The sequence below is a fragment of the Rhinatrema bivittatum genome, chromosome 14 (assembly GCF_901001135.1).
Source record: "Rhinatrema bivittatum chromosome 14, aRhiBiv1.1, whole genome shotgun sequence".
Lineage (NCBI taxonomy): Eukaryota > Metazoa > Chordata > Amphibia > Gymnophiona > Rhinatrematidae > Rhinatrema > Rhinatrema bivittatum.
In genome coordinates, this window is record NC_042628.1 from 14,515,414 (window position 1) to 14,539,169 (window position 23,756).

The 23,756-nt window shown below is 44.1% G+C and overlaps 2 protein-coding genes across 2 annotated transcripts in view; one reads left to right on the top strand and one right to left on the bottom strand.

Annotated features, from left to right (window-relative positions):
- The window catches only part of DNAAF5 (dynein axonemal assembly factor 5), a 74,518-nt gene extending 56,916 nt beyond the window's left edge, over positions 1-17,602 (bottom strand). Inside the window, exons 1-4 of the mRNA XM_029576723.1 lie at positions 17,014-17,602; positions 16,416-16,600; positions 12,025-12,149; positions 10,070-10,188 (exon numbers count right to left, since the gene is read on the bottom strand). Of these exons, the coding sequence (XP_029432583.1) occupies positions 10,070-10,188; positions 12,025-12,149; positions 16,416-16,600; positions 17,014-17,551 (967 nt within the window). The 5' untranslated portion in view covers positions 17,552-17,602. The remainder of the gene's footprint in view (positions 1-10,069; positions 10,189-12,024; positions 12,150-16,415; positions 16,601-17,013) is intronic.
- A 404-nt stretch (positions 17,603-18,006) lies between these two features.
- OST4 (oligosaccharyltransferase complex subunit 4, non-catalytic) lies at positions 18,007-23,537 on the top strand. Its single transcript, XM_029576726.1, has 3 exons — positions 18,007-18,011; positions 21,423-21,558; positions 23,333-23,537. The coding sequence occupies exon 2, from the start codon at positions 21,424-21,426 to the stop codon at positions 21,535-21,537; it is 114 nt and encodes a 37-aa protein (XP_029432586.1). The 5' UTR covers positions 18,007-18,011; position 21,423; the 3' UTR covers positions 21,538-21,558; positions 23,333-23,537.
- Positions 23,538-23,756: the final 219 nt, after the last annotated feature.

Consider the following 23,756-nt stretch of genomic DNA (forward strand, 5'->3'; position numbering starts at 1 on the left):
GTTAACTATTCAGAATCAAAATCTTAAAATATCCCTTCTGCACACACACTCATTCATACCTCAAATACTCCCCACCCAATATAAAATCTAAATGTATCAACCCTCTGAACAGATCTAAAGGCTATACCCCACCATATTAATATTAAATGTCTATCTTTTTAATTCATCTCAGCATAATCATACTTAATCCCTCGCTGATGACATACCACCACCCCTTTACTTTAAAACTTTTGTGCAAAGACCCTGTTAATTCTTCTCATGTATATCATTGCAGAATCTTCTCCTATATCTGCACAGGAACACTCCACTGCGCCCCAACAAGGATCCTTGTTTCGCCTCAGCTTCTTCAGGGGACGACTCAATCCCAAACCAGACAGTGAATCAGCGTCTCCTTCCAACCACTTTTTCAAGGGACGGCTTAAAAAATAAGCCAACGGCTCATTTTTTCCCAAGACCCTCAATTACAAAGACAAAATTAAAAATCAGTTAAACAATCCCTCCCAAAATTATCACAATAGCCTTATTCAATTCACAACTCACTTCCTCCAAAACTTCTTATAAGAGCAGCGACTATTCACCAATTTACTTGCACCTCAACCTAAAATAAAAACAAATTATTAAAGTTCTTTGTGCGGATACCACAACTCACAATTATTTATATATAATACATTCTAACCTTCCATAAACTTTTAACATGCTGAAAGAATTTTAACGTAATCACTCCACATCTTCCATTTCACAATCCAGCTCACATGTACCTATTCAGAAACAAAGTACACAAGATAACACCCACTTCAGAGACTTCCCAAAATGCTCAAGTTGACAAAGAGAATAATACTACAGACCAATCTTACCTTTACAATTTTCCAAATTTACTTTTCAGAATACCTTCACAAGTCCTCCAAATCCACTTCTCAATATACGAAATAGTATCACACTCCAACCAGAGTCCATCTCTCAATGCAGCGAATCAGAACAACAAGGCGGTGGTAACCAAATGGCATTTTACTAACCGTTATAAGGAAGCATTCATCAACTACACCCAATTACTCCGCCCCACAGCCAACACACATACACGCAACCAATGAGGACAAAGCCCTCTCTTCTTCCTCAAAACGTATAACGTCGTACCCATTCACAACACGGCCCCGCAAAGCCCATACCCAATAACTCCGCCCACATCCCACACACAATCAACCAACCAATGGGAACGGAGACATCACCACAACCTCATCCCATATGACAGCACACCCGTTCACAAAACATAATCATAAGCAATCACCAAGGCAACTAATCTATATGTTAGAAAAGTAAAGAAAAGCAAAAGAAAAATGAAACCTATCTGGTTCTCAAAGGAGGTGGCTGACAAAATAAAGGCTAAAAGAACAGCATTCAAGAAATTTAAAGATCCCAAAAGGAGGAACACAAAGAAGAATATCTGGTAGAACTGAGGGAGATGAAGAAATTAATCAAGATGGCAAAAAGTCAAGCGGAAGAGAGGATTGCCAAAGAGGTAAAGAGTGGTAACAAAACATTTTTCAGATATATCAGTGAAAAGAGAAAAGTTCAAAATGGTATAGTGAAATTGAAAGGTGGAAAGGATCAATGCGTGGAGAGAGACGAAGAAATGGCAGAAATATTAAATGAATACTTCAGTTCTGTGTTCACTAAAGAGGACCCTGGAGAAGGACCGACACTAGTTAACAAGAAACTGGAGGGGAATGGAGTAGATGTAACTCCATTTACAGTAGAAAATGTATGGGAAGAGCTGGTGAAACTGAGGGTGGACAAAGCCATGGGGCCTGATGAAGTTCATCCCAGAATACTGAGGGAGCTCAGAGATGTGCTGGCAGGTCCGCTGTGTGACCTATTCAATAGATCCCTAGAAACGGGAGTGGTGCCGAATGATTGGAGGAGAGCGGTGGTGGTCCCGCTTCACAAGAGTGGGAATGATTGGAGGAGAGCCGAATGATTGGAGGAGAGCCGAATGATTGGAGGAGAGCGGTGGTGCCGAATGATTGGAGGAGAGCGGTGGTGGTCCCGCTTCACAAGAGTGGGAACAGAGAAGAGGCTGGTAACTACAGACCGGTTAGCCTCACTTCGGTGGTGGGAAAAGTAATGGAGTCACTGTTGAAAGAGAGAATAGTGAACTATCTACAGTCGGGAGAATTGCTGGACCAGAGGCAGCATGGATTCACCATTGGAAGATCCTGTCAGACAAATCTGATTGACTTTTTTGACTGGGTAACCAAGGAATTGGATCGAGGAAGAGCACTCGATGTCATCTACTTGGATTTCAGCAAAGCTTTTGACACTGTCCCGCACAGGAGACTGGTGAATAAAATGAGAAGCTTAGGAGTGAGTGCCGAGGTGGTGGCCTGGATTGCAAACTGGTTGACGGACAGAAGACAATGTGTGATGGTAAATGGAACTCTCTCTGAAGAGAGAGCGGTTTTAAGCGGTGTACCGCAGGGATCGGTGTTGGGACCGGTCCTTTTCAATATCTTTGTGAGCGACATTGCGGAAGGGATAGAAGGTAAGGTATGTCTTTTTGCGGATGACACTAAGATCTGCAACAGAGTGGACACGCCGGAAGGAGTGGAGAGAATGAGACGGGATTTAAGGAAGATGGAAGAGTGGTCGAAGACATGGCAGCTGACATTCAATGCCAAGAAGTGCAAAGTCATGCATATGGGGAGTGGAAATCCGAATGAACTGTATTCGATGGGGGGAGAAAGGCTGATGTGCACGGAGCAGGAGAGAGACCTTGGGGTGATGGTGTCTAATGATCTGAAGTCGGCGAAACAATGTGACAAGGCGATAGCTAAAGCCAGAAGAATGCTGGGCTGCATAGAGAGAGGAATATCGAGTAAGAAAAGGGAAGTGATTATCCCCTTGTACAGGTCCTTGGTGAGACCTCACCTGGAGTATTGTGTTCAGTTCTGGAGACCGTATCTCCGAAGAGACAGAGACAAGATGGAGGCGGTCCAGAGAAGGGTGACCAAAAAGGTGGAAGGTCTTCATCAAATGACTTATGAGGAGAGATTGAAGAATCTAAATATGTACACCCTGGAGGAAAGGAGGAGCAGAGGTGATATGATACAGACTTTCAGATACTTGAAAGGTTTTAATGATCCAATGACAACGACAAACCTTTTCCATAGGAAAAAAATCAGCAGAACCAGGGGTCACGATTTGAAGCTCCAGGGAGGAAGATTCAGAACCAATGTCAGGAAGTATTTCTTCACGGAGAGGGTGGTGGATGCCTGGAATGCCCTTCCAAAGGAAGTGGTGAAGACCAGAACTGTGAAGGACTTCAAAGGGGCGTGGGATAAACACTGTGGATCCATAAAATCAAGAGGCCGTCAATAAAGAGTGGGTGGCTCGCCAGAATGACGGCTACTGCCTGGAGATAATACCCTTATTCAATAAACATACACATGGTTACTGTGACTCCAACATCACTCTAAGCTACAACAGCAAGAGGAAATGTGGAAAAAAGGATTCGCACTCACAAAGTGGGGAGTAGCTGGCTTGTTACGGCGGTTACTACCCCAAACCAAATAAGCCTGATACTTCACTTTCAATGCATATCCAGCATAGCTCTCTGCTTCAACGGTAGGGGAGAAGAAAAACTGATACTTCACGCATAGCTCTCTGCTTCAACGGCAGGGGAGAAGAAAAACTGATATTTCACGCATATCCAGCATAGCTCTCTGCTTCAACGGCAGGGGAGAAGAAAAACTGATACTTCACGCATATCCAGCATAGCTCTCTGCTTCAACGGCAGGGGAGAAGAAAAAAGGATTCGCACTCACAAAGCGGGGAGTAGCTGGCTTGTTTCGGCGGTTACTACCCCAAACCAAATAAGCCTGATACTTCACTTTCAATGCATATCCTGCTTCAACCGCAGGGGAGAAGAAAAACTGATACTTCACGCATATCCAGCATAGCTCTCTGCTTCAACGGCAGGGGAGAAGAAAAACTGATACTACACGCATATCCAGCATAGCTCCCTGCTTCAACGGCAGGGGAGAAGAAAAACAACCAATAAGGGCTGAATAACACAGTCTGGGTAAAACAAATAAACATGGGTGTAGCTTGCTTATTGCGGCGGTTACTACCCCTACTACCCCTAACTAATCAAGCTTGATATTTCACTTGGTTGCAGCTCCATCACTGCTCTCTACATTAATGGTGGGGGTGGAAGAGAAATAGAACCAAAGAGCTAAGAGAAACAGATAAGTATGAGAAAAAAATGTGAAGCTTGCTGGGCAGACTGGATGGGCCGTTTGGTCTTCTTCTGCCGTCATTTCTATGTTTCTATGTTTCTATAATCTGTATCAGAATAAGCATTCGAAACACAAACACAATCATCCCAACTCACCCGTACCGATTCAGAAACACTCAATACGTCCACGCACACCACCACAACCACACAAATTATATACATACCCATTCGCAACCCAAGCACATCAATCCATTACTCAAATATCCCGACCACTCTGAAAACATGCCAATACATCAACCCACACAATAACAACAAACACATTCACCACACAGCTCAATCACCTCATAACAAGCTCACTATTTATAGAATGCTTCCCAATCAATCCCCACATTCAAGCCAAAAGGTTGAACCGATCGCCACCAAAATATGAACTTTTGCTCAAGGTTCCACAAAATACCTGTCACATCTCCTTGGACATTAGGCTTGGAGTGATCACAAAAAATTGAAGTTGATCAACCTTATGCTTCACTTGAGTCCAGTGTGCCACCAACGGTGCCCCTTCTCTTTTGATCCTCAAATTGCTCTTATGCTCAATAATGCGTGATCTGGTTCAGCACACTGGCAATTGTGTGCTGAACCAGATCTGCGAACCACGAATGACTCAGCCTCTCCGGCACCCCCAGTACCACCTGGCCCAACATGCCTAAACATTTGACCTATTAACGGTCACACAGGGAACACATATAGTCAGCCATGGAAGAACCCAAGCATCTATGCCCTCGGCTGTGACCTCATCTGCAGCTGAAGAAACTTGCTGCCTTGGCATTGCTCCTTGTCTCCATCAGATCCAGACAGGGTCTGCCTCAACGAGACTGGATAAGGCTGAAGGCCTCCTTCGACAGCTCCCATTCTCCTGGGTCCAACTATTACCTGCTGAGATAGTCCACTTGCACACTGTCCACTCCCGCAACAGGTGAAGCGGCTATCCCCTGCAAATGTCATTCAGCCCAGGCAAAAAAGTCCTGGACTCCTTGGGCAACCACGAGACTCTTCGTTCTCCCTTGCCGATTGCTATAAGCCACCGTTGTCGCAGTGTCTGAAAACACTGACCATTCAACCTTGAACTTGTGGAAGGAATTCTATCAACTCCCTGCACACTGCTCTTGTTTCCAAGCAATTGATAGACCGGGATGTTTCCACTGGCAACCACAGTTCTTGTGCCATCTGTTCTTGACAGATCGCCTCCCAACCCTTGAGGTTGGCATCCGTGATCCCTATAACCCAGTCCAGAACCTCCAGGCCCATCCCCTTCTCCAAACTGGGCCAACACAGACACCACGATAGACTGGACTTGGAAGTATCCTGCAGCAGTAAAGCCCAATGAAACTCCTCTGACAATGGAGTCCAGCAATGTCTCCTGTAGAGAGTGCATGTGGGCAAAAGCCCATGGAACCAAATTCAACAAAGATGCCATTGAACCCAGGACCTGAAGAAAATCCCAAGTCCTGGGCATTGGCATCCACAAAATTCGCATCACCTGGGATTGTAACTTCCGAATTCCCTCCAAGGTGAAAAACATTGCTGAGCATCGAATTTTGCCCCCAAGTATTCCAGCTCAGGTGACTCTTCACCAAATTCACAACCCAGCTCAAGGACTGCAACAAATCCATCACTGTGCGCACAGGCTACCGGCATACCTCCTCAGATTTCCCTCGGATAAGCCATTCATCTGGATAAATATGAACTAGGATCCTTTCCCTGTGGAGAGCCGCTGCCATCACCATTACCTTCGTGAACGTGCGAGATGCAGTCGCCAAACCAAACGGGAGGGCCCGAAACTGGAAAAGTTACCCCAGAACCATAACACAAAGAAACGTTGATGTTCTTCCTGAATGGGTATGTGCAGATAGGCTTCAGTCAATTTCAGCGAGGCCCAAAAAATTCCACGAGACAAACTGCCGCTATCACCGTCCGCAATGTTTCCATATGAAAAAACGGGGCACTCGCAGTAGCACATTTCACCTTTTGCAGATCGAAGATGGAATGAAAGGCTCCTTCTTTATTTTGGCACAACACAGTAAGTGGAGTACTTCCTGCATCCTCACTCCTGGCTGCTACCGGTACTATCTTGCCAGCAACTGAAGGCGACACGTGGCCTGAAATGCCGCTTGCTTGCCTCGTACACTGCCATGAGACACCACGAAAGCTTCTGTGATGAGGTGAGAAAATTCTAAAGCATAGCCGTCCCTTATTACCTCTAGGACCCATTGGTCAGAGGTAATCCTGGTCCACTCTTCGTAAAGCTGTGATAGACGGCCTTCCACTGCCATCTCAAGAGAGTGGATCAGCTTGGCTTCATTGTGAAATCTTACCAGCGCCAGGCCCCTGGTTGGAGCCCTCTCAGGGAATTCTATGGGCACCTCAATAGGACTGAAGACAGTGCAGAACCCTTATTGGGACAAAAACCTCTGCAACTGCCGAAACTTAGAGCAAGGTGGAAAAGACTTCCTGACTATCATCTTTTCCTCCAGCAGCTTATTCCCTTTAGACTCCCCCAAAACCTTCATCAATTGTTTCAGGTCCTCCCCGAATAACAACTTTCCTTCCTTTAAAGGGAAGATTAGATTTATTTACATTTATAAATCGCCTAATCACAATAAGGTCTAGGCGATGAACAGTAATAACATTCACAATAAAAGGTTAAAAAAAAAAATTGAAGAACTGGACAATTTTGCAATCACAGCAGACATCGCACAGAGACCACCGCAGCCAATTTCTTGGCCAAAGCACTGCTCAAATCATAAAGCGTGTCAGCCTCATCTGCAATCCTGGCCATCACCAGCGTCTGCTGAAAACTTCTCCTAAGACTTCGGGAGCCTACATAACAGGTCCTCTGCATCAGATTTCCACAAATCGCGGTTCAGTGCCAAGACTTCAAACATCCTTTTCCGATAAATCTCTAGCTTACAGTCCTGCCCGTCCTTTAACACTGCCAAACCCAAGTCCATTACCTGCCAAACCCAAGTCCATTACCTGCCAAACCCAAGTCCATTACCTGCTATTAAGTTCACTTAGAGAATAGCCACTGCCATTAGCAATGGTTACATGGAATAGACTTAGGTTTTGGGTACTTGCCAGGTTCTTATGGCCTGGATTGGCCACTGTTGGACACAGGATGCTGGGCTTGATGGACCCTTGGTCTGACCCAGTATGGCATTTTCTTATGTTCTTATGTCGACTTGTTAGTGACCGCTGAGACAGAAGCATGCACCTTCAGCAATACCAGCAGCTGTAGGATATCCTCCGTGAGGGGATCCAAATTTACTTTGGAGTTTGCCTCTGTAAAGTCCCATTCCTGGTTCACCAGCTTCTTGATCCTTTTAGGGAGAAGAAAGGCTTTCAGTGGGCCCTGGAGTCCGAACACCACCAAATCCACCCTTTCATTGTCAGACTCCTCCTGGACCACCTTAATACCCAGTTCCTTCCAAACATGGGAAATAAGGGGCTTCAACTCCTCCTTACAGAACAGACGAACCACCTGTGGGTCATCTCCCTCCATTATTGGGATCTCTTCGGGATCAGCATCTACTGTGAGATCTGCTGGGTCATCCTGATCCACTCCTGGACCAACCCCAAGACCATCTTCTGGGTCATCTAGGTCTGAATCATCTGAGCCGCCAGGACCCTCAGGATGATCCAGGCCCAGCCGGCAAAGAAGTTCCCTGCCCCTCGGCCTCTTCGCAGCTGACAGAAATGCCCTTTTATAGCCAGTGCTTTTCCTGGTTAAAAAGGCCTCATGCATAAGCAAGACAAAGTCTGAGGAAAACTCCACATCATCCTCTCCCCTGTCCAGCCCAGAGTTTGCACCCCCCCCCCCCCCCCCCCAACGGGATTGCCGGAGACAATAAGGGAGGGGAGTCTGTCACCTTCCGTGTCATAGCCCTTCTCCTGCGTAACAGGCTGTTTAGGCTGCCAATATTGATCCTGACAGGGCTTTGGGAACCTGTGGCTCTCCTACCAGCTTCGTTCCCCCCAGACGGCCCCTCCAGAAACGAATCGCGGGATAGCACTGCTGCATTTAGCTGTCCCCAAGCAAGGCTGCCAGCCTGACAAGCTTTCCTGCACCGAGAAACCACTGTCATCGCCATCATGTGGTCAGGCCTGCTGCAGAGGAACAGAAGCTGCACGCTGCGGCGTGCAGGAGAGGAGGGGAACATTGCCAACGCAGCCTCCAGCTCCCTGAGCAGCCCGAAGCTTTCCCATGCCTGGAAATTACTGTTGGAGCCACCTTGCCTCCATGCAGCCGGGCCTGCTGCAAAGAAACAGAAGCCGCATGATAGTGGCGCGCGGGAGAGGATCGGATCGTGACCCAAAGCAGCCTCTAGCTCCCCCAGCAGCCTGAAGCCACGAACAGAGGGGCTACACTGCTCCCTTCCCCCAGACCGGGCCTGCCCTGATGATCAAACACTTTTTTTTTTTCTTTAAAGAAACAGCTGCCACAGCAAAGGAAGAAATTCAAGCAAAAAAAGGAACACGTTCCTGCTGCTAGCAATACCTCTGGGAAGGAGCCTTCAGGGGATAAGAGGGAGCCAGGACCCCTGGCTGTCATATCCCTGCATCTGCTGCAGGCTAAAGCTGATCAGGGATTACTAACCCCCAGCTCTCCTGAGGGATGGCCTCAGGGAGCGGAGCGTCTTCTAACTTCTCTTCTTCTGTCCCTTCTTTCTTTCTTAACTGCAGGTCTGCACCTCTACCACCTGCTGGAGACAGAGAAATACTGAGGCTCTGCAGGTGGCGCTCTCGGTTATGCAGCAGGGCCTCAAAGCTTTTAGTTCTCTGCCTCCCTCTGCTGGTAGGGATGGCAAAACCCACTTGTCTGGACCGATCTAGGGTACGAACAGGAAACAGTATTTTAAAAATATAAATATTGAGTGCAAATATTCAATTTGCATGAAAATGTCAATTTACTAATACATTTTTTAAATTTCTAACAAATTTCCAATGATTAATCACTTTGTAAAACTGAGACCTTCGGCTTGCCTACACTATTTTAAGGCCAGCCTAACGGCTCAGCGCCTGTGCTGTGCACTGTCATGAGGAGACCCTTGGGTTGATTCCTAGGTCCCTGGTCATTGCACAACAGTGACACCTAGTGGCTGGATTTAGAGCCAATGTTTCTAGGGTTCGGGAGGGAGTGTAGCCCTAGCCGAGGACCACTGCTGGATTAAAGTAAGTTGGGAGGGGCTATTAAACAGGAAGTTCTGAATGAAGGTTCATGATGCCATAGCTCAAAAGAGGCTGATCCGGATTGAGTAGGAAGCCCAAAGGGACAGGAAGAAACTGCCAGAAACAAAAAAGCACTACTTTACATACGCCATTACTACACAATAAAATGTGGGTTTTTTAGATAATTCTTACAGAAGCTGGAATCATTGGACAATGACTATCTTACCCTTTGATCATGTCAACTCCAGCCAAAATAAAATCTTCCTAAACTTTGTATTGCTTTACAATGATTTGTTTTTTCTTCAGAGGGCTTCATTAAGTTGTTTTCCCTCTATTCCCCAACACAGCAAGAACTAATCAAATACAAGTGTGTGTGATGAAGCTTGGGCCTTTCCTCCAGATGGGAACGAGATTTATAGTAGATCACCTTATGCACGCACAAAAAAAAAAAATCAGAATTGCAATATTTATCTGATATAGGACAGTATTAGTGCCAGGATTAATGCTTTCAAAGCAATGGGCATGGATTTCTTTGATGCCTTAGCTGACTTACACATTTTCCACCTGAAATACTGGGTCTAAAGAACTCTAGTGTAAAATCATAGCACTCACCTCTCTCAGGATAATACTGAGGGCATGGTGCAGCGAAGTCAAGCTTATTTTTCAGGTCTTCCTCATTCTCTTGTTGCCACTGTAGGCCAATCTTCTCCCAGTAGCCAACAGCCAGCTGCCTTTAGAAGAATAGTAAATTGCAAGAGCATCTCTGAATATGGACGCCAAATAAGTACGTATAAAGTACTGACTCTTTACAGGCCAAGCTCTTTTCAATATAATAGAGGAATCCCTTTTAGCATGAAAAACTTCCCTATTACTGGGCAAAATATGTTACTGGATATGTGCCAGCTCTGCAGTTTATTATTTCCACTTGGTTTTTATAGTGTTGTAACCTACATTCTAAAATGGCTGCAATTTGAGAGATTATTTTTCTGCCTGTGACTCCAAACAAAGAAATATCTGAATAAGCTTTTAAAAATAGCTCCCCTACCTTCTACTGCAACTTCCCATCGTTTTTGTTATAATCAGCTGACTCGACTAGCCAGCAAATATCAAGTGATATGCTCTCCCATTTTGCTGTAAAGGATGCCATTGGAAAGCACGGAGGAAGTCCTCTTTTAAAAAAGACAATTTTCTTGACCAAATTAATTATAAAGGTATATGTTTCAGATCATAAACTCTAGCACAACCTCTGCTATGAGGAAGGGAGCTTCTACAAATTTAATGAGGCTCGCTTCAACAGACTACTTGGCAGGAGCATCACCCAAAAAGCATTCCCAAAATGAATTACATTTTAAATGTAAATTAGGATTAGATAAGGTCTTAGGAATTTCTGCAGCACTATTAGAAGCTCTTCACATCAGCTGAAGGCAGAGAATACTTGTTTATTTGGGTTCTGTAACTGGTAGATAATGCAGTAGTGCTGTCATGAAAAAAGCCTCTTATCAGCTGGAAATGAAAACCCCCAACGTTCTGGACTGTTGTAGCAGAAAGACAAGGAAGGGGATAATGTCAAGACTACCCGTGGGCCTGCAAGCTAAATTTTCAAAAGGAAATGTCCCATGTAGTTTCCCCTTGAAAATCTGGACTGTGGGTACTGCGTACTTTTCACCTGCTTCAAAGCAGTGCAATGTATCTGTGTGGAAGTAGTATGAGGATTTCAAAATGAAATCTCCATATGTACTTTCCCCACCACCAACCTAGCCCTGGCCTTTTCTTGCGCACGTGCTGTGAACAGCATGCAGAGCTTTACTCACATGGGAGAGGGAGCAATTTTAAAAGATGCTTTTTACATGGATAAACATGAAAGGTTTGAAAATTACCCCTAGTTTTAACAAAATAATTTACATTTATATTCATAAAGGATTTGCCCCTGCTTTATGACAAATACAAAAATATTGAATGAATGGGACCTTTAGCCACGAGGATATCTTGCTCTCCAACAGTAGTTAATTTTTTTTTTAATTTAAAAAAAACAAAACACAGCTATACACATTATTAAACAGTGCTAGAGGAATCTCTAAGATGTGCATTGCAATGTGAGAAGAAATTCAGGATTGATTCTTGAATCCCAGCTTCAGTTCAGCTAGCGAGACCATGCTCACACATCCTCGGGTGAGGGAACACTACCTATTGCCCAAATGCAACACCTTTGGATAGGATAAAATGCAGGCATACCATGTTCCAAAAGAAACCTTGCTCTGCCGGGCATGGCCATAGAGCCAAGTTATAGAGCCAGGTTATAAGAGGAAGACGGTAAGGCCTAATTAGGGGCAAGTCTCTGCTTCACACTCCCTACCTTACCCTGTGGTACAGAGAAACTCCTTGAGCTGCCTAAGAAATGTTCCTGTTAGTAAAAAGATCTCTAAATAGAGATCAAAATCTCTCTGCAGAAATTGTTCATAAGTTGCTAGTACACAAGTCAAGCAGAAAATTAAACAGCATGGTAGTATCTTCTCATATGTGCATTAACAATTATTGAAAAAAAAAAAAGAGAGTCTAATCTTTCATACCTAATTTCAGGGATTTCATCATTTAAGCTGCTCAGCAGCAGAGGAATGAGTTTGTGGAAGTAAGAATATCTATCTCTTAGCTCCAACAACCAATTTCCAACTATACTTGTGACTGCTTGCCGAACCTAAAAAGATAAAAACAAAACAAAACAAAAACAAAACAAAACAGGCATCTCACACTTTTAAAAAATACAATGTTCTCTCTTTTCTAACAACCTGTACAACAGAAAGCCACAAGTAAATGGATTTGAAAATACACAATAGAACTAATTTAAACTGTGCAATTCTGCTGCAGTCTTATCCATTTCAGAAAGCATTTATCCTTTACTACAGAGGCAAAGACCGTTACGCATTTAGTGAAATAAAAACATAGAAAAACCTTACTCTACAGGGCCAAAACCCTCTTAGAACTGGACTTTGCTTAAAAATACAACTAAAACTAACTTTTTATGAAGAACCACAACAAAATCTGAATGTTTGACTGCATTACATATCTAACTACTCCATATATAAACATGAAAATGCAATACACTGTGGGTTGTGATGAAATATTTTCATGGTCCATGTCTGTTTTAAGCTAAGCCTCATTTTCAGCTACGTTGAAAATGATTAATGGTAGTACTATGCTTCTAAAATGATTTGAAACCTAATTTTGCTTTTAGAATTAAAGCATTCTTAGCTATTTCCTTCACAGCATGTACATTTCAGCTTCTTTGCGAGGAAGTCGTCTTGCATGATAGTGACACAGATGGGAGTCAGAATCTTGGTGGACTGTTGCATAATGTATGGGGCACCTCTGTGTCAGTATTCTTCTTACTAACAGGACTGGGAAATGATTTGGCCTTTCTAAATTAACAGACTGTCAATTGATAAATCAGAGAAAGATATATAGCACTGCACAGGTCTGAATCAAAGTAAAATCATTATTATTTCACAACCGCCACCTACTAAAACAGAAATTGGTGCAGTGCCCTGGGAGAAGATGATCAAAGGCCAGATGAACTAAGCATTTTTCCCTTAAACACAAAATGGGAAAACCCTATTAGTACATCTGGTCCCAAATGAGGCAGGGTGGCAGAATTTCCTTTATAACTCATTTAGGGCCCTTTGCACTATGTATTTTTCCCATAGACACAACATACTATCCCTGATCCTTAATGTGCTAAGCACGGGTCTTTTGCTGTTAACAGGCCATATGTACTAATAGGTTTTTCCCATTTTGGGAGGTATGCACTAAAACTTGCACAAGAGCTATTTTTGGCATGCATTCGCTAAAAAAAAAAAATTAATGTGCACACTAAACGGCATATAACAGAGCACACAAACATAATAGCCTCTATAGTGCATGAACATGTCTCGTGCATGCTAACCCATGAAACTGTAGCCTCTATGCACTAAACAACATTATGCCACAACAAAAATAATACGCACACACTAAACTGAGCATGGGCAGTCTTCTTTGTCTCATGTTTATCCTATTTGTTACAAACCTGTATAAAAGTAAGCCTGGCAGAAGTGGGAGAGCATCTGGATCCCAGGAGAGAAGGAAAAAAAAGAAGAAAGACTTGCAAGAGAGTTAAAGCCCGACCAGAAGCAGGCAGCATCAGGATGACTGCATCATGGGGGGCCTCAGCCCCCTATTCCAAAGGGAAAGCTTACAGCCCTGAATGAGTTGGTCCATGACAACAGGTGTTCATGCTGAAGCCTCGGAAGTAACTCGGGGTGAGGTTTGGGGGGCAGTTTTACATGCACAGTCATACGTACGAACAAGCACAGTTGCCATCAGTGAAGATTTATTGTCATTTGGCGTGATGAAAGGTACCAGAAAAGTAGATTTATACCATTTACTCTCTATCTAGCTGCAATCAAGCTAGGTAGAGAGAACACGATACAAACAAACTCTTCTTTAAATCACTGTAAATCTTCACTGATGGCAACTGTGCTGTTTGTACATATGACTGTGCATGTTAAACTGCCCCCTAAAATCCAACTTACTCCACAAACCTCATCCAAAGTTCCTGACACCCCCTCTTTACAGTGGTATAAAAAGTTCAAAAATCAGTGGACCTCCACAAAGGCTCTCTCTTTCCCCTCCCCCTCTCGAAATGGGATTTGCGATAAATCCCGTTTTGGCCATTACGTACAGCTATCACAGGCATAATGCTCAGAAAAAAGGTGTAGCTACTTCCAGCATTAAATCCTGCGATAGCATGCGTTACTTTATCGTACTCAACGTTAAACAGCCCTCATTTCCATTTACTCCACCCAAACTCCTCCCACGATTAAAAATTTCAAATTTGCATACACATTTCACAATGCAATATTTATCGCATGCGTTATAGCGGGCGTTAAGGCCCTAATGCCCGCAATAACACCCTAATGCAATTTGTTGAATGACCCCCCCCCCCCCCAAGTTAGGTAACTGATAACTTTGTGTGCCCCATCTCCTCCTCCCATTCCAGAGCATCCACCTCATCTAAGCTGCACAGAAACAGCCATCTTAAAGGGTCACAGACCAGAGTCAGAAAGACTGGAGTGGGGTATCCAGCCTTGAGTGGGAAGAGGCTGCCTTGTGAGCATCCTTCCAAATTCCCATTCAGTGCATTCTGTGCAGCATAAAAAAGCTCAACAGCTGCAGCTTTCTCTCGTCAGGGTAAAAAGGTGCTTGTTGAGCCTTGAACTGGGGTCCACCTGGTCAAAGGTTGGTGCCTTGCTAGCGAGACCACAGAGCTATTGTAACTGAAGCAGCCTCACGCCAGGAACTCAGCTCCTGAGGACCTGGTATGGTCTTTGTGTGTTCAAAAAGGGGTTTGCTGGGAAAGGTCCAGTGTTTGAGCAACTAAATGGCTAAGGACTGCATGGGGGAGCTGAGAGTCCTGGACTCTGCGATAAAATACCAGTGAAGTAACGTGGTGTGAAAAGACCTAGACTAACATTTACAGTGAGTAATAACCTGCTGGACTGCATTCAGCACCAACTGTAAAGAAACTGAAACCATTCCATATGAATACAAAGGAGTCCCGCATCCAGAAGAGGCCCTAATTCAACCTCTCCTCTGCAAAACTGCTTGTAATATCCCAGGCCATGCAGGATGCAGAACTCATGCAGTGCAATATTTCAGCAAAATCATGGGGTTTGCTAGGAACTTGAGAGATGGGTCTTATGTGCAATAGTTACAGCATTAGCTTTATATGCTGTGCAGCGTACAAGTGTACAACGATGTATGTAAACCAGTTGTCACTGATGAACCTTTGATTTGAAATGATTCTGTCTAAATAAATTTGGAACTTTTTTTTATTTTAGAGGATTCCCCCCCCCCCCCCCCCCCCCCCCCAACTATTTCGTTAGTAGTCATTGGCACTTTTTAGCTGTAACTGGACACATATTTTATTGTTGTTTTTTTTAATTGCAGTTTTATTATGAATTTTATTTATTTGAATTGCTTTGCTAGCATTTGTATTATTTTGTTTGTAACTATAATAATGTTACCTTTTTTATATTGTTCCTCACTTCAAGCTCTAATTGATTTTAAGCAAGAAATGTAACGCCAGAGACCTCTTTAGCATGCACATTAAGGCCTTTGGACACAGCTCACATTCCGAACGTATACTAAATTTTAATGCATTGGTCCCTTTATATCTATGGGAGAAATGCTTTGAACATCTGGCCTAGTATTCATCATTTATTCACCAGTAAAATAAAAGAATTAATGTTAAAATCTGTCTTTTTTGCAATTACCCTCCCACAGCAACTACAAAGCTGCATTCCCCAAAAGCTATGTCAGCCAGCTCTATTTCTTTTCTGTACAGCTGCACTGGAGCACACACAGCTACATTAAACACTGTTGCCTAGCAACACCAGATTCTCAAGGGAGAGGGGATAGGGCAAGAAAAGCATGACCTATCTACAAACTTCAACTGCATCCACAATAAATATTTATGAATAAACTCTACCAAACAAATAAACTCTACCAAACGAATTGTTTTACAGACCTCTACAATAACAATAACTTGTAACAACCAGTCCCAGCAAATGAGTAACAAATATGGGAAGTGAAAGTCAAGATGTCTACAGTCAGAAAAGCAATTAATAACGCTAATGGTGTAACATTCCCATACTTCATGATCTAGCAATGTAGAGGGAGTCCTAAATGCATATCTGTTTCTTTGTATAGACAACTTGCATATATTCTGCTTGTAGAAGCTATTTTTTCCAAGGTAAATATCTGCATCATGTAGTCTGAAAACAGATTATGCTCAGTTTTTATGTTTGGAGAATTAAAAAAAAATTACTAGTATCAAATACAGCATTGGTTATTCCATCTTGGTGGACGTGTGCTGAGGGCAACACGGGCGACAATATTAAATCTGCTCAATGTGTAACACATTTACCTGAGGAGCATCATCAAAAAGTCGTTGGGCTAAATGAGACAGCACATCATCCACAGACTTCCCATTGCCATACTGTATGACTGTCCCTGTAGTCTGGATCACAGCTACGCGAACCTTCGAGTGCTGGTGTGAAATAGTTTGCATGAGGGGATTGATCAGAGACTCTGACTGCATGTGGAAGTGCTCTGAAAAGAGAAAGCAGAGGTAGCAAATTCCGGCTCAGTGTAATTTGTAAATCAGTGCAGTCTGATGGCATAAGGTGTCCGTTTAAGTGGCGTATACAGTGATGGCACGTAGTACCAGGACTGCTACCGACATTCAACACAAAGCTGCCGCCTCTTCAGTTTCCTCCTCCTCAAACTCTCAGTAATTGGGGGGGGGTATAGGGGGAAGGAAGACAGTAACCTAGAACGAGCGCCCAAGCTACTGGAATACCCTTTCAAGATTTACTAAAAATTGTCCACACTGCATCAAGAACTTTTGCTCATCTGAGCTCCCCAACCTTTTTCTTTTTGGCAGCTCAAGCTCGGATCACAGACACGGACCCCGCCCCCCCCGGTTAACAATTCGTGAAATGCACCCAACGCTGGCCACGTACCGGGCACGCAGCGGGCATAGTGCGCGGCACACTTGCAGCTTTCCTTCTTCACGTCGGGGAAGGGATCCACCAGCGTCCTCTGCAGGATCCTCACCATCTCGTCGAGGTACGGGGCGAGCTTGCCGCCGCACACGTCCACGGTGAGGGTGAGCAGCTGGAGCAGGGCCAGCCGCAGCTCCTCGGAGGCCTCCACCACCTCCGGCGACCCCAGGCGCTGGAGCAGCGCCGGCACCAGGTAGGGCAGCGCCTCCTCGGGCCGGGGGACACCGCCCACGCAGAAGCTGAGCAGCTGGACGGCCGTCTCCCGGCACCTCTCGGAGGGGTCGGCCAGGCAGCGGAGCAGCGGCTTCAGCAGCTCGCCGAAGACCTCCTGCAACGCGGTGCCCGACAGCCGACCGTCCTCCACCTCCTTCTGGATGCTGCCCAGGGCTCTCTTGCGGGAGCTCTTGCTCTCCTCGCCCAGGCAGTTCAGGTGCCGGGCCACCGCCTGCAGCGCTTCGGAGGCCGCACGCCGGTCCCCTTCCACCTCGGCCGCCATCGCGGTCGCTAAGGGCAACCTGGAGCCTTTTTTTTTTTTTTTTTTTTTTTTGCGAGTCTCCGCAATGGGAAGGGGTTAACGGCACTTTCAACGAACTTTATTGACAGCCGATGCGAATACAGATGAAAAGCACTTCCGGGGTAGGCTAGGCCTATCACGTGCTGCGGTCAGCCTGACGTAGAGCGGGTGAGCAGAGGCTTCCGGGAAGTGTACGTGGTGGCCTGCTGGAGGCTGAGAGTCGGTGGCAGGTGAGGAAGATTCTTTTGCATCCTTTCTCCGGGGGGAGAGGGGCTTCTCCTGCTCTCAGCTATGCCAGTCCCGCTGAGTAGCAGAAGCGTATATCCGGATGAGATGAGCGCCTAACCCAAGAGCTCACGCGGCCTCTTAGGTCAAGATGCGGGAGCCCGGAGGAGGGCGAGGCAGCGCAGCGTCTCTAATAAAACGTTTCACGGTTACAAGTGTGAGTGGGGGGAGAGGGGCGCTTTATCTTAATATCACAACTCAGATGTCCTGCAACAGGAACACTTGTGGACAGAGTGGCGTGCGCATTCGTGCTGGGGATTAAATTGTTTGAGGTTTGGTCCAATAGCTTCTTCCTGTTGTTTGGGCTTCTGGCTTAAGTGGCATTGACCTCGTCTGTATGAGTGCTATACAACATGAGCTTTCTTTTGCAACTCCTCCCCCAGGGCAGCTCTAGGAAGAGCACGGTCCTGAATGGTTTCTGTAGATTGATCTAAAACATTAGAAAAATCAGGACTTTCAAGTTGAACTGAGAGGAAGACCTCGGCTCCTCCCTTTTTTAACTGAAGAATAAAAAAAATCTTAATAGGAAGAGAGTCCTCTCTAATAACAAGATTCTCTTTTAAATATCTATTAAACAATTCAGAGGGAGAAATAAAGGGAGTCTTGGGAAAATTAAGAATACATGATTAAGTAATCCTGGTCGATTTTCAAAAATTTCTACGATGGATCACATTAATATCTTTGATAGTGGCAACTTAAAATTCTTGAAACTGAGAAATCTAAGTTTCTAATGTATCAATTTTTTCACCATGGTCCATAAGGAGATTTTGTACCACAGCTAGCTGTCCTTTAACCAGTCCAACATCAGAAGAGATCTCATCAATTCTTTTACTCAGTCTTCTCAAGAAATAGGATAGCCTTCCACACATCTTCCAGAGTAATTGTGGTAGGTCTCTCCAGACCGGGCTTCCAGGGATCTTCAGACTAGTAAGGGAGAAGGATCTAGCCATAACAGGTCGAGAAGAAAAACAAACCCCAGCTGCTGAGACTGACTCAGACTCCTCACTACTCCTAGGACCTGGTGAAAGTAGAGGGGGAGGATGATCATCGGGGCTCAAAGTTGTCTCAAGCTCTGGAAGAGCAACTGCTGTCTCCCTTGTAGACTCCACAATGAGCGGTGCACCTGAAGAAGGCTGCACTGATGTTCTGGGGCTCAGCACCAGGATGCTGGCAAGTCCTCCTTCCTTAGCTGGCAAACTTTGGCACCTCCTTTTATGGGTTGCAGTTCCTCCCTCTGCCATCAGATGCTGGAGTGGGCCTGCACCGATGTTCCGGGGCTCAGCAAGGGGATGCTGGTAAGTCCTCCTTCCTCTATATTTCATATTTATAAAGGTTTCCCCTCATCTCCAACCATATGGGGAGAATCTGGGTAGTTGTAAAAGAAAGCTCATGTTGCTGTAGCACCGATACAGGCCAAACATCCCCATCCTGCCACCACCACCACCCAAAGAATCTCATTAGTATGCAGCAGGTTAATACCTGCTGTGTTTTGATTATTTTATTTTTTTAATGTTAAGTAGGAGGTTAAATCCTCCTCTTTTGGCAATAGTCCTAATGTAAGCGTGTCCCCAGTAGAATCAAATGATAGGGCATTAAACCCTTTCTCCCAGTATTATACAGATGTTCAGGCTCAGCCAGAAGGTCAGGAAGACATCCTCCTTGTCTAATAGCTCAGCTTTTGCATCTGGATCTGAGCCTTAAAGAGACTGAGAAGCATTTAATACTACCGCTGGCTGATTTTGTTTAAGTGGGCAAATGATCAGCTAATGTTGCCAAATCGTCTGGGGCATGGAGAGGGATAGAGGAAATAGCTTTTAAAAAAGTACAAAATAATTGTTGCCCCTTGATTCCCCATCTCTTCATACTGCAGTGCTCTCAGGGTAGTATTTAGCTGATTTGTCATTTATTTAAGAGCATGATAGAGAATCTGGTTTATCACCTGTCATGAGCAAGATCTATAAATTTGAGCACTTCTAGACGCTGCAAAATGACCCTCCCCCTCTTTTTTTTTTTTTTTTAAACACATGAGGCAATATTTAAAAGGGAGCTAGCTAGCCCAGCAAGTCAATGGCAGTGCTTTGTAGCAGACCCAGGTTTTGGTGCCTGGAACCAGCTGCTTCTTTCTGGACTGGCAGAGGATATTGCAGAAGGTAATGTTAACAGCTTTTCATGGGGAGAGCGTCTCAGTCACTGTAGAACAGTGATGCTTTCTTGCCAGACTTGGCGCACATGCCAGGTTACAGAAGGAGTTGCAAGCTGTGGTGAAGAAATATGACAGACCTTGGTGGAGAAAAGAGGTTATAAAATGGAAGAATATCCCCAGGTAGTTGCAAATGAAAGCTTATGGTACTGTAGCCCAATAGAAGCAGCTTTGAAATTGAACTGAAAGTCAAAAGAGAAGGGCTGAAAATTTAGCCACACCCACCGTTATGACTGGAAATAAATTAATGTATTGCTGTGTTCATATCAGAAACCCCTGCAACTTCAAACAGCTGTTGACTGGACTTCGTTCTTAAAAACATGTGTTGTGGTTATAATCAAAGATTATTCCAAAAGGTGTAGTAATATGAGAAATCTAAGACAAAAAGCTAGTAGGCCAAGGGAGAAGAACAAAAGAAGAAGTTGACAGTCAAGAAACCTACAAGCTGATGTTTTGAAGAAACTAATTGTACTGCTGTCTTTAAGCAGTGAGGCCAGGTTTCACTTACTGTTAATGTGTTATAACTCAGCCTACAAAAAGAACCCATTAATACAGGAACACATTTATTTATTTATTTATTTTTACTTTGTCAGCCAGTGAGATCCATTCTGGCAGATCCGGAGTATCTAGGAATGTTGGCCGACCAACTGGGAGATGGCAGCCGACGATTTATAATAATTATGTACTTGCTGTGTCTGAACCTCTCTGTTTTATCTGGCAATTTCACAAGGTCATAGGTTTGGGGGTCCTTGGAAATGTGTGAGCTGCATTTCCCTAAGTTTTCTTTTTTTGTTTGATTTTTTTTTCTATTTTTTACAAAAGACAAATTTGTAGAGTGGTGGCTTAAGAAAATATCCAGAAAATCCATTTAAATAGGAAGAGGCCCTAAATGCTGCCCCAATGCTTCATATTATTTATTAGTTAGGCTTTTATATACCATTGTTTAGACGAGCCGGCACAACGGTTTACAACATTTCAAACATATACAAATTCCAGTAAAATATATCTAAGCCTAAATCAGCCAAGAACTGAAAGTGTAGAATCTTAACAACTCAGAAAAGCTGTTTATTATTTAATAATTAGTAATGCTTATGTTTGTTGTAATCCGCATCGGTCAGCTGAGAGTGGCGCACCTGCAATATAAATGCCATAAATAGTAGTGTAGTGCTTTTGATTGTTCTGCTACTTGACCATTAGGGATTTTGCTCTTCCTATGATTATAAAAAGGAAGAAGGGGGGGCGGCAATGATAGGTCATAGCTAAATCTGAAACTCTAAAAATGCAAACACCCCCTTAGCTAACCAGAAGCACACTGAGTCAAGCCTGGCCTGTATATTATGCTCTATTTATGATTTTGTTTTTGTGCAGAATGATTACAGATGTGCAACTAGCAATTTTTGCCAACATGCTGGGAGTTTCTCTCTTCCTTCTGGTTGTTTTGTATCACTATGTGGCTGTCAACAATCCCAAGAAGCAGGACTAAAGTGCATATGAGGGATAAAAGGTAACCTGTTATTTTATAACTCACATTTCAATTCATTTATAGTGACTGTGGCCAGAGAAAATAGGTAAACCCTCTAGCACCCCTGAACTACAAGAGAATTGTTTGTTCTTTATTCTGGTGAGTTGAGGTCTGCTTAAAATTGGATTTTCCTGCTGCCTGTCACTCTGCAGCCCCTCTAGTGCTAGATTTAGGTTCCCAGGTGGGAAGGCAACAGGTGAATATGCCATAATATTAGTAAGATTCTGTTGCCTGCAGTCAGAATTTTCCAAATCATGTAGGACTATTTACTACAGCAGGTTAAAACGGTGTTAGTTTGGTGAGGAGAATGCAGGATTTACTAATGGATGTTACGCCCTCAGTGAATCCTGTGTTTGTTACCAGGCTTCTAGGCCACAATCTACAATTGGGCATCTAGCACCCCCTTTGCCTTTCCTCCTGACATACAACCTAGTAGCAAATTCTGACACCCCCCCCCCCCCTTATCCTGTGGCATTCAGGGTTCCTAGAGCAGGAGTAACACCAAAATGTAAAATGGCAGTGACGGACCCGAGGCTCCTATTTGCCCCTCTCATGAGGCAAAGGGGGAAGCCTTGAGTGTGTTAGTGCCATTTTGAATTTCAGTGTTGCTCCTGCCCTAGGGATCCTGAATGCCACTTGGGGTGGGGGTTAGATTCAGCTCACGTTACATTCAGGTACCACTGGGATTTCTCTGTGACCAGAGGGCTCACAGTCTGTTTGCACCTCAGGCAACGGAGGATGAAGTGACTTGCCCAAGGTCACAAGGAGCATGAGCTGACTTCACTGGCTCCTCAGCCTGCGGTTTGCTTCGAAAGAGGTGTGAGGTTTGTTATTGTTGGGGGGAGGTTATCACGCAGGGCTAGCTGCCCCAGTGTTGATAGTGGCCCATGGAACAAGACCAAGAACATTGGCAGGTACATTAGCCTGCCAGCGCTCTTGGGGGAAGTTAGCCATGCTCCTTGATGTAGTTAATAAGCCATTTTAATATTAATGAGCTGCTTTGCATGCAGCATATCTCATTGATTTTTTTTTTCTTCCCACATTATCGGTAACACTTAAGTAGAGTTAATGATAGTGCACATTAATGCATTAAGCACCACATTTTGACATTTAGTGTGCATTAACACAGCTTAGTAAAGAGGTCCCAAAGTAAAGTAGAGGCAATAACAGGTTCTTCAGATATACAAACTCGGAAGCTGTTAAATACAAATGCTTGCACACTTTAGAATTTCTCCTGGGAGTGTAGAGGAAATGCATACAAGAGCACACCGTTTTTAGTGGCTCAGTATTTGCCTACCAATGAGAATGCATCAAAGCAAGTATGTTTCCCTGTTGCCTCAGCCTTTCCAGGAGTAACAGCAATACAGCATGAAGGTATCCTTTTGGTTCTACTGTCAGACTATGGTGAGCCTAAGTCTGGTGGAGGGACCGAAACACATTATTGTAATGCATTGATTGTTCTCTTTGTATTGTATGCTTGGCTTTTCTTTTTCTAAATTTGGGGTCGTATTGTTGGGGACCCATGCAGAGATGATTGAATAGGTCCTTATCTACAAGCATTCTCTACTGTTCCACAAATAAACCACCTTGGGCATGCAAAGCTAGGAGTGATGAAAGCTGAATCACTTTCTAACCAAACTGCAGCTTTGGTTTTGTTAGGCTTTATTTGCTTTTGGGGGAAATTTGCCTATGTTTTTTTAGCTAACTCAAGTCACATTGCAAGAGAAATCCTCCTTTACCATTGCTTGTTTTGTAGCTATCAGACAAGGGCAGGGACCAGCTTCCTGTGGATGGAGTGAATGGAGATCAAGCGAAGAGAATTTCTGGCAGTGTGCGGACCTCCATGGAATTCTCACAGCTCATGGCCTCCCTCATCTTTCCCCTCTATTTCATTTAGGAGGGAGCTTTTTACTAAGGAATCCCTGTACTGAAATAAAGACATGTTCCAAGATTCTTGTAAACATTGTGATTTAGCTTTATTTATTTTTATTCTTTATTAAAAAGATGTATTACCTGCAATTATCTAAAATCCTAAATGGAGAACATAAAAAAAAAAATCATAAAAGAGTCGCATAAAACAACTCACATCAAATGTTGCTAAACTGACAGATGGGCAATCTAATCTAATCTGCATTCTCAGCCAGATACCATACTGAACGCATGCATGCTAACCTACCCCT